The 14,743-nt window shown below is 65.2% G+C and overlaps 1 protein-coding gene across 1 annotated transcript; it reads left to right on the top strand.

The window, feature by feature from the left end:
• The first annotated feature begins 4,164 nt into the window (after window positions 1-4,164).
• AGXT (alanine--glyoxylate aminotransferase) lies at window positions 4,165-12,901 on the top strand. Its single transcript, XM_060151202.1, has 11 exons — window positions 4,165-4,344; window positions 4,440-4,632; window positions 5,947-6,011; window positions 6,184-6,284; window positions 7,585-7,655; window positions 9,134-9,218; window positions 9,486-9,581; window positions 10,317-10,386; window positions 11,746-11,841; window positions 12,404-12,532; window positions 12,794-12,901. The coding sequence occupies exons 1-11, from the start codon at window positions 4,180-4,182 to the stop codon at window positions 12,899-12,901; spliced, it is 1,179 nt and encodes a 392-aa protein (XP_060007185.1). The 5' UTR covers window positions 4,165-4,179.
• The last annotated feature ends 1,842 nt before the right edge of the window (window positions 12,902-14,743 follow it).

The following is a 14,743-nucleotide window of genomic DNA, read 5'->3' as shown; positions in this document are numbered from 1 at the left end:
GAGGCAGCCTGGCCAAAGCTCCCACCTCACGGGGCAGGCGCAAGGCTCCGGGGTCCTCTCTGGTTTGTCACGACTGTCACATTATGAAGGACACAGAGACCCATATGGGAAAGGGGCCGAGCCCCCCATGAGGCCCTGAGAATCACAGCACACAGAGCGGGCACTCGAGAGCCCCAGGAGCGCTTGGTTTTTCTGCGAGCGTGCTCTGCTGCTGTGGTCGACGTGTCATTTGTCACCATGTGGCCAGGGGCTCGTCTGCCTGCTCAGCGCCTGGAGAACGGGGGTGACTTGCTGCCGCAAGTCGCCCGTCCACCCTCATCGCAGTGGAGCTGAAGCACGTGAGCCATACCTGTGGCAGCGCCCTGAGACTGCTCAGTCCTGATTCTCCGAGGCAGAGCTGGGCTCCTGGCCCCTCGCCACAGGTGCAGGCTTCCACACCACGACCTGGTGTCCTCACCCAGGGCGCCCTGACCACAAGGAAGCAGCATCGTGCTGGACCGGGGGTGGTGGGGGAACAGCAGTTAATCGATGGTGTCCAGAGCCTGGCCCTTGTGGCACCTGCCAGGGCACAACTAAACAAATACCCAGGCACGTGATGCCCCAGCAGGGGCTGCTCGCTGGGACAGGCTCCCACTGACCTTCTCCCAGCAGAGACCCACCCCTGCCACTCAGCTGGGGACCTGGCCGTGGCGCCTTGGGCCGGACGCCCTGAGGCAAAGCTGCAGTTCCCACCAGGCAGCCCTGGGGGTCCTGCCGCTCTGGCTGCGGCTGCGGGTTTCAGGCCGTCTGGGACCTGGCGGGCTGTCTGTGAAAATGGGAGCGGTGGGCCTCTGACGGGTCCTCTGGCCCAGGATGTCAGGACAGGCTGGCTTTAGCCGTAGGTTTGAAACAGAGCATCCGTGGAGACTCCCAGCTGGTAGATAGGACGAGAAGCCCGTCGGTACCGGCACACAAGGTCACTGTCTGCCCGGAGGGCCAAGGGGACAGATGGCACCGCCTGCCTTCACGACACGCCTCTGGGGTGCGGCAGGTTGCAGACCCTCAGGCAAAAGCAGTCGTTTGTGCTTTTCACGTCAACTGTGGGAAACCAGAAGTGAAATTTCAAAACCAGCCTCAGTGTGTGGCAGGCATCAGCCCGTGGGTTCCACCACTGGCTGGGAGACTAAGACACTCCTGGGTCTACGGGCAGCTGGACCCAGGAAGCCCGCCGCGGGCAGGCACAGGAGCTGGTCTGCACTTCATTCCCAGGCCCCCACGGCTGCTGGTTCAAGGCCCCGCAGGGTGGCCCCGGGTGAGCCGGCTGGTCCTTCCGGAGCTACAAGACGCAGCTTCCGGGCGACGCTGTGCTGACCTTGGCCTCAAGACCAGGAACTGCCTAGCCCACCTGGCCAGGTGGCCCTTGTCTCCAGGGCTCTGGGAGACAGAGGTCGGTTACCTGCCGCGCTGCTCACTGGCGTCAATGGCTCGCGGCTCCCAATCTGCTCTCGGACTGAGGAGACGCCTCTCTGGATTGCAACACTCCCCTCCCGGTTACGTTGACACAGGACATCTTCCTGTTTTGGAACAAAGAACACACACCTCCCTTGTTTCCCTGGGCTGCCCCCACCCGTCCACCGGCCAGGCCGGGTCGGCCAACCCCGGGCCCAGGCTTCTCCTGCCCCGACGTGCCACGCTGGGCACCCCTCAGGGCTGCACGAAGTGGGGTCCTGCCCGAGGCCTACACAGACAGGGCGGCCCATGCAGCCTGTGGCGTGGCGGAAGGACGTCTGAGGAACTCCAGACAGGATGGCTCCCCGGACGGGAGGCTTGGCCACAGCTCTGAGAAGAGAGCCAGAGGGGCTGAGCAAAGAGAGGGACAAGCCTTCCAGGCAGAGGGAACAGCACGTGCAAAGGCACAGAGACATTTGTTAGGCTGGAGCGAAGGCAGCAGTGTACCTGGCGGGAGGCCCCGATGATGCACTGGTCCAGGTGGTGCAGCTCTCAGGTGGGCGGAGGGCGGGCCGAGCAGGACTCTGGGCTCAGGGACTGAGGGAAGGAGCCCAGGGACCGTGTGGCTGCAGACAAGGTGGCCAGGGCAGGAGCAGAGTCGAGGGGTCTGTCCTGCGGACCGGGTGGTCCCCCCGCTGCCAGCAGGCAGGGGGCCCCCAGGGTGGGCACAGCTGTGGGGCTGGCACCCCCTCCAGCAGGAGAAGGTTCCTCAGCTGTGGCGGGTCAGCACCAGGGCTGGGCAGGGCTGACACACCTGTGACTGCAGAGGCCCAGTGCCGCACAGGTGTTACCAGGCCAGTACCGGGCCCCAGCCACCATGGCCGGGCCAGACCTGAGGCTGCTGGCCCCAGCAGGGGTCTGCACGGGCCCCCCTCACACAGGCCTCCACCTCTGTGCCCAGGTCCCTGCAGCTCCTTCTGCCTAGCAGGCCCTCACCACCCCTCCCACCCTGGGGTGGGCCCGCCTCTCCCTTCTCCAAGGCCCAGCTCCGAAGCCCCCACGGACTTTGCCCAGCAGCCCCCCGGGGTTGTCCCCTCCTCCAGGCTCTCAGGCCCTTCAGGCGTCTCCTCTCAGCTCCCAGGAGGCTGTCGCAGACCCCAGGTCCTCTGCCCCACCCGCCGGCCGCCGGTAGGGGCTTCTGCTTCTCTTCTAACTGACACTGCATCAGTTGGAGCTGCCAGACTGGGTCCTGGCCCAGAGGGATCGCTTGGTAAGGAAGATGTCGGGGCAGTGGGGAAAGAAGGGAAGGAAGGAGCGAGGGAGGGGGCGCCCGCTGGGCCTCCCTGTGCAGGACAGGGCCAGGCTAGCGGTGGCGTGGCAGGCCTGCCCTGGGCCAACAGGGATATGTCTGGCCCCCCTTCCCTGAGTTTCTTTCTGCCCACCACTCGGGGCCTGTCCCCTTTGCCTGTTCCTCCCAGATGGACAGGGCGCCCTGACCCAGCAGGGCTGTGAGGGTCTCCAGGTGCTCAGGCCATGCCCGTCCATCCTGGCTAAAGCTTGTGGAGTCCCTGCCACCCCAGGATGCCAGACGAACCCAGCCCAAGCAACGAGTGCTGAATGCAGGGCTCTGCTGAGCTGAGGGCAAGTCCCCATGGGGGAAGGTCATGTGCAGTCACTTGTCGACCACGGGGGCTCCGTGCAAGCCCGGACGCCCCCCTGGTTACTGAGGCCCAGGCGTCAGATCCCTAAACACAAAACGGGAAGTGCTGGCAAGCTCCAACCCGGCCCCTTGAGAGCTGTCAGAAGCAAGAGCTACTCAGAGAGCATCCGGTCCAGTGCCTCCCCGGCCTGGTCACCCACAGCGCAGGGCTCCTTCGATGTCCCAGGACGCCAGCGGCTCTGCTGGGCTGCCGCCCTGGGCTGGGCCTGGCTCCTCCTGCAGGGAGTCTTGGTCGCATTTATTTGACCCACGTGCTGACTCAGAAGCTGTGGAGGCTCCCCAGTGAGCACCCCTTGGTTACGTGTGTGGAGACCAATCATCGGGGCCCTCAGGTGTAGACGGGCAGAGGAAATACTCCGAAAGGATCAAGAATGGACATGTCCTCAGTGTGTACATATGTGTGTTTATACACGTGGAGCATATATTTTCTGAAGTGAGTCTTTCTGGGAGCTAAGCCAGAATCAGCAAACTGTGGCCCTGGGCCAAATCTGGCCCACCGCTTCTTTTGTAAATAAAGTTTTATTAGCACACAGCCACACCCTTGTAACCGCCTTCTCACCACCACAGCAGGGCTGAGTAGTTTTACACAGCCTGTAGGTCTGCCAAGTCTGAAATGTTGGCGCTCTGGTCACATAAGAAAAACGCTGGGGCCCCCTGAGCCCAGCCAGGCGTACCAGGCTGGGCATCCTTCGGGGACGGAGAGGGAGGGGCGGCTGGAGGGCAGAGGGCAGCTGGCCAAGATCTGTTTTTCACTGACTGGACTTTGTTGGCTCCTCCTCTCCCACCGAGGGTTCAACACCCCTGCTTCCAAGCCTTCACGTGCAGGACAAGCATTGATAACGGCCTGGTAACAACGACACACAGCAAAAGACAGCAGGTGGAGCAGAAACCCGTCAACCAGGCTCACCTCCTGGACGCCCCCGTGTCCTCCGGTGCCCATCGTCCAGTGCAGGGCCTGCTGGGAAATGCTCCGGGCACTGACCGCGGCCAGTGCGGCCCTGGGGCACAAGGCGGCAGGTTGGGTGAGGACCATGGCCTCCCACCCACTGCTGGTGGCCCCCCCAGAAGCCCTGAGTAAGCCCCTGTCCCTCCCCAGCCGGCTTCTGCTGGGGCCCGGCCCCTCTAACCTGACCCCCCGCGTCATGGCGGCTGGGGGGAGGCAGACAATAGGACACATGCACAAGGAGATGTTCCAGGTAGGCCACTGAGACACAGCGGTCAGTGCCCTGAGTGGCCTCCTCCCTGGGGTGGGAGTAGGGGAGGCGGTGAGCTGCATGTCCACTGCCCCCAGATCATGGACGAGATCAAGCAAGGCATCCAGTACGTGTTCCAGACCCGGAACCCCCTCACGCTGGCCATCAGCGGCTCGGGGCACTGTGCACTGGAGGCCGCCCTGTTCAACCTCCTGGAGCCGGGGGACTCCTTCCTGGTCGGGGTCAACGGCATCTGGGGGCAGCGGGCCCAGGACATCGGGGAGCGCATCGGTAAGAGACGGTGTGGGCGTGGGGTGCGGCCCTTCTCTCCATCCTTCCCCAGAGGCCTCCCTCCTCCGGCACGAAGCCTGGAAGCCCCCCTCTCCAGGTACCAACCTCGGGCCCTGAGCACTTACCCCCCCTGGAGGCCCTTCATGCATCCCCCTGCCTGCCAGCCTGCTGTCTCCGCCAAGAGGGCGTCGGGATGCTCGAGGGGCCCCCATCCCCCTGGTCTCCCGGAGTTTGGGGAACAGCTATTTCCGGAGCCCGTGGTGGGGACGGCACTGCAGGGACTCCTCTGGTCTCAGCACGAACCCAGAGCATCCCCGCAGCTGTCTGAGGTCCCCAGGGGCCACCTCCACTCTGTCACAGGACAAGGTTTCAGAAGCTGACATCCCCCCCTCAAAATCTCAGAAACAGCTGTTTCTAGAGCTGCAAAATACGGAGGTATGGACAGGGTGTCCACTTCCAGAGTAAAATTTACTAAAGGGAGAGACAGAAGTCGAAAGCCCTAGGGTGCATTGGGTTTAATGATTTACCGCGGGTTTGGAAACATCACGGAACCCCTGCCTGGTCAGCTCCGCACATGGGCACACTCGGTCCAGGTTAATGGACAACCCCCGACAGCCCGAGGGCATCCTGACCCCTCACCGGGGCCCCTCCAGTGCACATGCCGGTTTTCAAGGGGAGCTCGGGTCAGGCAGGGTCCGGGACCCTGAGCGGACCTCGGCCACCCTCCTGGCCTGGGCAAGCCCCTCCCCTGCCTCCACCACACACCTCAGGCCCCTGAGGCTGGATGGTCCTAGGGCCTCCCTGCCTCCTGCATATGACACTGGGGGCCTGCTGTGCACGGGGGTGCAGGGCTTCAAGAGACAGAGCAGGACCAGGGCCTGCCTCCCTGGAGCCCCAAGGCCCCAGAGGGGGCAAAGCCTGCTCCCGCACCCCCTCAATCCTTCACCCAGTCATCCACCAAATGCATGGCCCCTCTGCAGCTACCCTCTGCTGGGAAGCGCCCACCTGCTCAGCCTGGCGCAGATGCTTCCCTACTTCCCATGTGGAGAGGGCTGCAAAGGACCAGGGTGCCCCGGCCTGGCTGGGCCCAGGGAAGGTGGGCTGGGGAGGCGACAGTGGAGCTGAGGGACCCGCTCTCATCCACGGCACCCCGGAACCTGGGTTCACCGAGCACACTCCACCTTCCCCCTCCAGCAGCAGCTGGGGGCAGGCATGGGCGGCCCTCACAGGACCCACCTGCTCAGCCGGGCCTCTGTCCCCAGCGCTGGCTCCCCCCAGCGTGCGGGGACTGCTCACCACTCACTCTGCCCCCAGGAGCCCGCGTACACCCCATGATCAAGGACCCTGGAGGCCACTTCACGCTGCGGGAGGTGGAGGAGGTACGGGGGGTGCGCCAGCCCGGGGAGGGGGCCGGTCAGCTGGTGGGGCAGGAGGGGTTGAGGGGCGTCCAGCTCCCACTGCCCAGATTTGCACTGTCCCTGGGGAGGGGGACAGACGGAGGCCCCTTCCCCGCACTGGGTCTGCCCATGGCTGTAACCTCTGTCCTCTCAGGCCCTGGCCCAGCACAAGCCCGTGCTGCTGTTCCTGACCCAGGGAGAGTCATCCAGTGGCGTGCTGCAGCCCCTCGATGGCTATGGGGAGCTCTGCCACAGGTGAGCCTGTCCCCTCAGGTGTCCGCACAGGTGAGCCTGTCCCCTCAGGTGTCCGCACAGGTGAGCCTGTCCCCACAGGTGAGCCTGTCCCCTCAGGTGTCCACACAGGTGAGCCTGTCCCCTCAGGTGTCCGCACAGGTGAGCCTGTCCCCTCAGGTGAGCCTGTCCCCTCAGGTGGGCCTGTCCCCACAGGTGAGCCTGTCCCCTCAGGTAAGCCTGTCCCTCGGGGGAGCCTGTTCCAGGGTGGCAGTGCTGGGGGCAGAGCCAAGCACAGCTCAGACCCAGTCTGAGGACAGGGTGGGAGTGTGGTGGGCTGCTGGCCGGTCCCCCCAGCCTCTGCCGTGTGATGGTGGTGCAGGTCCTCGGGGGTCCTCCTGGCTCTGGGCCGAGGCTGGATGGACCCTCCCATCTGAGAGCAGGGTCAGGTGTCCCCCCAGTGCCACTGCCCTCCTGGCCCCATGACTAGGGAGGGCTCAAGCTGACCCTGCAGCCTTGGTGCCAGGGCCTGCCCCCCTTGCCCCGAGGTCCCAGAGCCCCAAAGCAGCACCGTCCTCCACTGCCTTCCGCCAGGTTCCCCCACCCCTGCATGGGCTGCCCAGGGCCTTGGGTGGGGTCAGGGGGGATTCCCTCCTAGGACCAGCAGTCGTGCTCTGGACAGCTGACCACAGGGTGGGAGGAGAGAAGCTCCACCGACAGGCAGGGTCACCCCGGCAGGGCTGCCATCCTCCATGGGGGCCTCGGGCCCACTGGGCACAGCCCAGCCAGGACCACCTGCCGCCTGGGGTCTTGTCCAGTGAATCAAGCTCACAGATGTCACCTGGGCTATGACTCCCATAGGTCCGCGTGGAATACTCTTCGTGCGTTTTTTAAAGAAAATGTGGAGGTGGAGGAAAGTCAGAGGTTTCAGTTCGGGCTGTTTCTGGACTCTGTCCTCCCATGCTCTGGACTCCTGCCCTGTGGGCTGTCAGCAGAAGAGATGCAGCCTTGTGCTAGGCTGGTCCCTGGACCCCACACGGCCCTTGGGCCTGAGCAGTCAGAGCACCCAGCCAGCCCCCAGGACACAGACTGCCTGGCTGGCCTCACGAGTACCTGGGTCCGGCCACCTGGGGCCCCCAGGGAGACTCGCTGTGCCGGGGGCTCACCCAGGTTCAGACACAGAGCTGGTCCCGGGGGGCTGTGGGAGGTGGGAGGCTCCCCTGCTTCCCCGGTGGCCCTTCTAAAGGCTCTTAAGGCCCCTCCAGAAACCCCACCCCGGGGCAGAGTCTGACGCCCCTCCTGCTCTCTGCTGCCCCTCCCCCAGGTACCAGTGCCTGCTGCTGGTGGACTCGGTGGCATCCCTGGGCGGGGTCCCCATCTTCATGGACCAGCAGGGTAAGGGAGTGCCCCCCGCCCAGCCACCCACCGGTGGCCCGAAGCGTCAGAAGCCCTGGCTGGGGGTGTGCTGTGCCAGGGCCTGCGGGTCCGTCGGCTGCATACGGATTAGGCGCTGGTCTCCACGAGGCGTGGGAGAGCACCAGCTCCCCACGGGGCAGGACACGCTCCAGAGACTGGCCACACCCCGTGTTTCTGCTGGGCCGTCGGCCGGGACCGGGCGGCAGGCGGGAGGAAGGGACCCTCCAGGGGAGGCATTTGGAGAGGCACCCAGAGCCTTGGAGCAGGGGTGGGGGCAGTGCCAGGGCCCCTGCCAATCAGGGCGGAGACCCCCCTAACACCTGTCACACGCCGGGAGCACCGCTGACATTGTCACCTGCAGGCCAGCCCGGGGAAGCTTTCCAGGCCCAGCATCTCCTCAGGGAGGAAAGCCCGGCTCCACTCTGGGTGGTGCTGCGTCCACGGCCGCCCGGCCCGCTTGGCCTGGTCCACTTCGGCCTCTGCAGAGGGCTCTGCTCCGCGGGATCCAGTGCTGAAAGGGGAGCCTTCTGGGCTGACCCCAAACCACTGCTCTGAAAGGACAGGCACACAGAGGGGCCCTGGGGATGGGAGCAGGCGGGCAGTGCTGTCCCCGGGATGCCCACCCTGGGCCTCCAGGCTGGCCGCCCCCGCCGTGGAGGGAGAAGCCGGGCAAGGAGGCTCCAGCCTGAGGCCCAGGCCGCGGAGCAGCAGGGCCAGGCTCAGGACCTCTGGCCTTCACTGCCCCCCACCGGCCTCCACGGGACCCTGTGGGTCAGCAGACGTCAACCTAATGTCAGCAAGGTCGCTCGTGTTGCTGGTTCTGAGTATTCATCGCTTGTGTGAACCCCCACTTCACCCCTTTCCTCTCGGGAGAACGTTGGGTCCGCCCAGTTTTAGCCTTTAGGAATGAACTGTAAAGAACATTCCGGGTCCACCCGTCCGTGCACCGGGGCACGCAGTTGCCTCGGGTCCCCACCCTCAGGGAGTCAGAGACGGTGCAGGGCTTGGATCTGAATCCTGGTCCTTCGTCCTCCCGGCTTTGGGCTTGACCACCACCCTCTGCTGCTGCCCCATAATTTGAAACTCCCCTCAGGCTGTGTGGGAGCCCGGGGGACGGGCACTGCAAGATGTGAAGGAAAAACCCGTTTGCTGCTCCACCCTCCGCCGCCCCCCACTCTCTCCCAGAGCTTGACCCCAGACGTGTGGGTTTTCCACACCAGGCAGATGCTAACGGGTGCCCTCCAGTTAGCTCAGCCCACCTGCAATAGCGTCGGACCCCACAGGGTAAGGGTCTAGTCCTCCAACACTGTCCCTCCCATTTCCGACACCAGTTGCATGGTGGGTCCCAGGTTCCTGCAACATCTGCTGGACTCTCAGGACCTGGGCTGGGCAGCCCCCCCGTGACCCCTCCCCACCGTGGGGCTCGGCCCCTGAGCATGCGCCCCTCCCCTCCACAGGCATCGATGTCTTATACTCGGGCTCCCAGAAGGTCCTGAACGCCCCTGCAGGCACCTCGCTCATCTCCTTCAGCGACAAGGCCAAGTGAGTGTGCCCCGCCCCCAGCCAGGGCTGGACGGGCAGCAAGGCCAGGTGGCCCCGAGGAGGGAGGGACAGAGCAAGGGAAGGGACGGCTCCTCGGGCCGTGCTCTGCAATGCTCCCCCCAGTGACAGGCGCACACCCTCGAGGCAGAGGCACAGCTGGGCCCCAGGGGCCTGAATACAGACACGGGGGTCCTGGGGGCCCCACCCATCTGGCTCACTTCTGAGCAACGGGGGGCTGGGGGCATTCAGGCTGATTCTCCTCCCCAGAAATAAGATCTACACTCGGAAGACCAAGCCCTTCTCCTTCTACCTGGACATCAAGTGGCTGGCCAACTTCTGGGGCTGTGACGACAAGCCCAGGCTGTGAGAGAGGGGGCGGGGCTGGGCGGGGAGGAAGGGGGGTGGGTGGGTGGGGGGAGGGAAGTGCTAAGCTCAGGATGTGAGAGAGGGGGCGGGGCTGGAAAGGGGGTGGGTGGGTGGGGGGAGGGAAGTGCTAAGGGGTGGGAGCCTCCACCCTCATGCCCTCACACCCAGCTGGAGCCCAGTGCCAGGCCTTCAATGCCCCCAACGGGGTCCCCCCCAGGCCCCCCAGGCCCCCCAGGCATGGTCCCCACCCCCCTTTCCATGGGCCCTCTCCTCCCAGAAGTCCCAGCGCATCTGCAGGCACTTAGGACCTAGCCTGACACATCTTCCCAATCCTGGGCCTTGCTTTACCCATCTCTCAGAGGGAGTGGGGGGCAGGGGGCTCTCTGTGAGGTGGCTTTGACCCTAACCCGAGGCCCCGTACGTGACACACGTAGACAGGGACACCAGGAACTGCGCCCTATGCAGCGGGCCCAGCGGGGCACTGGGGCCACAGGTGGGAGCCAGTGCCTGGTCTCCAGCCCAGTCAGCCTCTCCCGCAGCCCGGCCAGTGCCCTGCTCTGAGCCAGGCTCTCCCCACATCTGGCTGCAGGTCTGTAGCCCCCAAGCTGGACCGCGCTCCCCTGGGTGGGAGCCGACCCCTCGTCAGAGAGCCTGGGCCAGCTGGGGCTGGGAGAGACACAGTCACTGCCCTGGCCCCGCCCAGTGACCTGGCCACCCGCTCCTGTCTTCCAGATACCATCACACCACCCCCGTGGTCAGCCTGTACAGCCTGAGAGAGAGCCTGGCCCATCTAGCAGAGCAGGTGAGCGGAGGGGCAGCGGAGCAGCGTGGAGCGGGGACCCGGCAGGTGCTGAGGCTGGCGAACCGCTGGGTGGCCCCCACCCCGAGATTCCCTGATTGGGGGCAGGGGGCGAGAGGGATGCTAAGACTCGGTTGGTTTGCTGAGGGGCCCGCAGGAAGGAAGAGGTGCTGGGGGCCTTGCTGGAGAGTAGCCCTGAGTGGGGAGGGGGATAGGCTCTGGGCAGGCATGGGGGGGGCGCGGGGGGTGGCGAGCCGGCTGCCAGCTGAGGGTAGAGGCCCCGGAGGACAGAGCCCTGAGGGCAGATGCGGCGAAAGGGCAGGTGTGGACCCCCTTCCAGGCCCTAGGTTCTTAGTGAAGCGCTCAGCGCGGGCCTGGCTGAGCAGAGGGCCCAGGTGGGAGGAAGAGAGGGCGGGCGGCCAAGAAGTGGAGCCAGAGGGCGGGGGGGGGAGTGAGACCACCGTCAGGAGGCTTGGCTGTGCCCTCGGCCACTACCCGCTCCCGGGTGTGGGCAGGAGCCACGTGGGGACAGCTGGGTGTGACCACGACCAGGGTGGTGCCCTGGCCCAGTGCAAGGTCCACACTCTCGGGACCCAGGAGGCCAAGTCTGGCCCAGGCCAGGAAACACGGCCCCAGGACGGCCCCCAGGGGCCCTGCCAGCTGCCGGTCCAGCGGCCGGGAGAGACCTGGGCCAAGGCCTGCCTCCAGCGAGGCTGCAGTGCTGCGCCGGCCACGCCTGCCCCCTGCGTCCACCCACGTCGCCACCGGCCCAGGGCTGGGCTAGTGTCCCATGGGCTGGGTGGGACATGGTAGTGTCCCATGGGCTGGGCTAGACTCAAGGTGTCCCGTGGGCTGGTGGTCACCTGTGCAGCCGGGAGAGAGGCCGGGAGCTGACGCTTGCAGGGCAGGGGACTGGGCCACGGCTGGGAGCTGTGCCGCCAGAGAGGCTGGACCCCCGTGGAGTAGGGACTGTGGGCTCAGCGGCTGGGAGGGCAGGAGGCAGCGTGCAGCCCAGAAGCCTTTCTGCCCCCAGGCAGCCCCCCACCTCTGGCCAGGTCGTCCCCACCCCTCCCAGGGGCCTGGAGGATCCAACAACCGGCTGGGCCGCCACGTCCCCCTCCCAGACCCAGACTATTTCCACCTCCCTGAGGTAGCCCGGGCCCGGCCCCTGGGGCAGAGTCAGGGCCCTGAACCTGGGGCTCCAGGGGGCTCCCGAGGCGCTCAGGGTCCAGGCCAAGAGAGGAGCCCCTCCCCCGGCCAAAGTTGCCCCCCCCGGTGGATGCCAGCCAGTTTCTCCCTCTCTGCCCACCGTGGAGGGCCCCCAGCCCACCCTGCCCACCCCACTGCCCTCTCCCCACCCAGGGCCTGGAGAAGAGCTGGCAGCAGCACCGCGAGGCCTCAGAGTACCTGCACGGGCGCCTGCAGGGGCTGGGCCTACAGCTCTTCGTGAAGGATCCGGTGAGGAGGGCGGGGGCAGAGGGCATCACATGGCAGTGGGGGGAGGGCGAGCTCCTGTCCAGCCCCCTTTATGGTTATGCAGTTCTGGTGGGGGCAGGGGCGGTCCTGGGGATGGGGGCACAGTCCCCGTCATGGTCACGGTTTCCTGGCCTCCGGATCTCAGGACATTTAGTTGGATGCCTCCACCTCCCCCAGAGCCTCGCCGTCTGGAGTAGTTATGGGTGCTCCCTGAGCTGGAGGACGCCCATCGGCCTCCAGAACGCCAGCCAGACACCATCCTGGAGGGGCTGGGGGTAGGGGGTCAGCTGAATAAGCCAGCGTGTGGCCTGTCAGAGAACAGACACACAGAGGGGTCCCTGGAGGCTGGAAGCCCTGCCCTGAGCACCAGCCGGTAGGCGTGGCTCCTGGGGCGGTGGTGACCTCGCTCTCCTGGGGCCCCTGCTCCGTCCCCCACATGCACCCCTGCCCGCCCCTTTGGAGCCTGCGGCCAGGGCTGGCCAGGCCAGGGCAGGTGGAGCTGGCTGTGATGGCACGAGGTGGCCGAGCCCGGCCTGTCCTGCAGGCGATCCGTCTGCCCACCGTCACCACCGTGGCCGCACCTGCGGGCTACGACTGGAGAGACCTCGTCAGCTACGTCATGGACCACTTCAGCATCGAGATCACGGGCGGCCTCGGGCCCTCGGTGGGGAAGGTGAGGGGGGCCTTCTGTGCTGAGTGTACCACATGCAGGCCGAGGTCAGCGGTCGTCTGCGGACCCGGGACAGCAGGGCGTCAGGAAGGGAGCACCTTCTCTGAACCCCGGGGGCTGTACGGGGAGTGACCTAGGCCACGTGTACCCTCCCACCCACTTCCTCCCGCACAGGGGGACACCAGCTGGCTCTGCCCTGGCCTCAGTCACAGCCAGGCAGGACCCCAGACAGAGGCTGACATCTGCGCCCCGCCCCCGCCGTAGGTGCTGCGGATTGGCCTGCTGGGCTGTAACGCCTCCCGGGAGAACGTGGACCGAGTGATTGGGGCCCTGCAGGAGGCCCTGCAGCGCTGCCCCCGGAACAAGCTGTGACCCGGCTGCCTGTCCCATGCTCACGCAGTGACTGGGGGTGGGAGCCCAGCAGCAAACAGACTCTGCCAGGGGGACAGGGACAGGACAGCTGCTGACCCAGCCCGGGTGAAGGGGGGAGGGCCCGACCCCTCCGAGCGGAGCTTCCTGGATGTGGGCTGTTTGGACCCTCAGCGCCTCCCCAGCGAGCGGCCGTCCCCATAGGTCACTGGCCTGGGAATGTTCAATAAAGAAGCCGCTGGTCATCTGTCCTCACTGTGTGGGACCGGGCTGCGGAGGAGTCTGGCAGGAAGGCCCCCCGCTCCCTGACTGCACCTCTGTTGCGGGGAGCTCAGGGAGCGGATCCTCGCCCGGGCCTCCCCAGAGCTGGAGGATGGGGCGTGTGGCCGTCAGCTGGGCCGGGCGCCCTGACACTGCACACCCTGGGCCCAGACCTTGAACCTGCAAAACACATCCTCACGTACGACCTCCACGGAAGGCCCCAGGGTCGCGGGACCAGGGCACCAAGGTGTCCAAGGGCAAAGAGCCGGGACTCGAGCCCTGGAGACTCAAGGGCTCACCGCAGGCGCGGAGCGTCTGGGCGTCGCAGCCCTGGGGCCACTCTGCAGCCCCCAGCCCCTGCCCCTCCTCTGCCTGGCTCCCCCGACCCCTGTCCCTTCGCTCCTGCCCTCACGGGCTTCTGCCTATGCCAGGCTCCCTCGCCTCTCCTCCCCGGGAGGGTCAGGCCAGGCCAGGGCAGCGTGCGCTGCAGTCACGCCCACACGTCCAGGTCCTCACGTCCACACGTCCAGGTCCTCACGTCCACACGTCCAGGTCCTCACGTCCACACGTCCAGGTCCTCACGTCCACACGTCCAGGTCCTCACGTCCACACGTCCAGGTCCTCACGCAGAGCCTCCAGGACGCACGCCATTGCTCCCTCTGGTCGGGATGGGCGCCCACCCCGTGCGGCCCTGTGTCTCTGTGGAGGGCTGGGGCTGGCCTGGCTCCACCCCGTTGCTCACCCAGCTGGGCACTGGGGTGGGGCTCTGAGCAGACCCGAGGCCCGCTGCCCCGTGGAGCTCACAGCCACTGGGAGAGATGGCACTGATAGGGCGACCAGACACTGTCACAGGGTAGCTGTGATCAGCACAGGGGCTGAGAGGCCAGAGGGTCTGCAATCCCACGTCTAAAGTCCTGTTTGCTCCTGTGTTTCTTTCATGGTCTGTGCTGTTTGGATCCTCCCTAGGATCCTCTGCCTGCCTTGAGGCCCTGAAGATCTGTTCCCATGTTTTCCTCTAGAAACTTTGTGGTGTCAGGTTTTATGCTGAGGTTTATGACCCACCTCACGCTGACTTTGTGCGTGGAGGCGAGAAGGGGGCGAGGTTCATTTTTATCCAGGCTGATACCCAGTCTTTGCCATGTTTGTTAAATAGCCCTTCCTTCCCATCTAGTTGATGCGGCCCCTTTGCCAGCTGACCATGGGTGCAGGCCTCCTCCTGCCTCTGTTCCCGTTCGTTGCTCAATTTATCCACCCTTATGTCCACACCACGCTGTCTTAAGCACATCAGCTTTATATAGAGTTTTGAAATCACGTAGTGCGCGTCCTCCAGTTTCATTCTCCCTTTTACAGATTGTATTTCCTATCCTAGATCTTTTGAATTTGCATATAAATTTTAGTCATCTTGTCTATTTCCTCAGAATAGCTTACTGGAATTTTGGTGGGAATTGCACTAAATCTATACATCAAGTTAAGGACAATGGAAACTATTAAAATATTACAAATTCTTGTTCATGAACATTAATTTAGGTCTTTTAAAATTAAACTTAGCCGTGTTTCCAGTTTTCAGTGTAGAGGTCTTACACA

This window comes from Lagenorhynchus albirostris, chromosome 6, assembly GCF_949774975.1.
Source record: "Lagenorhynchus albirostris chromosome 6, mLagAlb1.1, whole genome shotgun sequence".
NCBI classification, from domain to species: domain Eukaryota; kingdom Metazoa; phylum Chordata; class Mammalia; order Artiodactyla; family Delphinidae; genus Lagenorhynchus; species Lagenorhynchus albirostris.
The sequence above is the reverse complement of the archived record's forward strand: the minus strand, read 5'-3'. Positions and strand labels throughout refer to the sequence as shown.

Excerpts from the sequence above, each read along its gene's own strand:
- AGXT (XM_060151202.1), top strand. The coding sequence starts at position 4,180 with ATGGCCTCCCACCCACTGCTGGTGGCCCCCCCAGAAGCCCTGAGTAAG. Across the intron at positions 4,345-4,439 it reads TGCACAAGGAGATGTTCCAG|ATCATGGACGAGATCAAGCA; the intron begins GTAGGCCACTGA and ends CACTGCCCCCAG. Across the intron at positions 9,219-9,485 it reads TCCTTCAGCGACAAGGCCAA|AAATAAGATCTACACTCGGA; the intron begins GTGAGTGTGCCC and ends TCTCCTCCCCAG.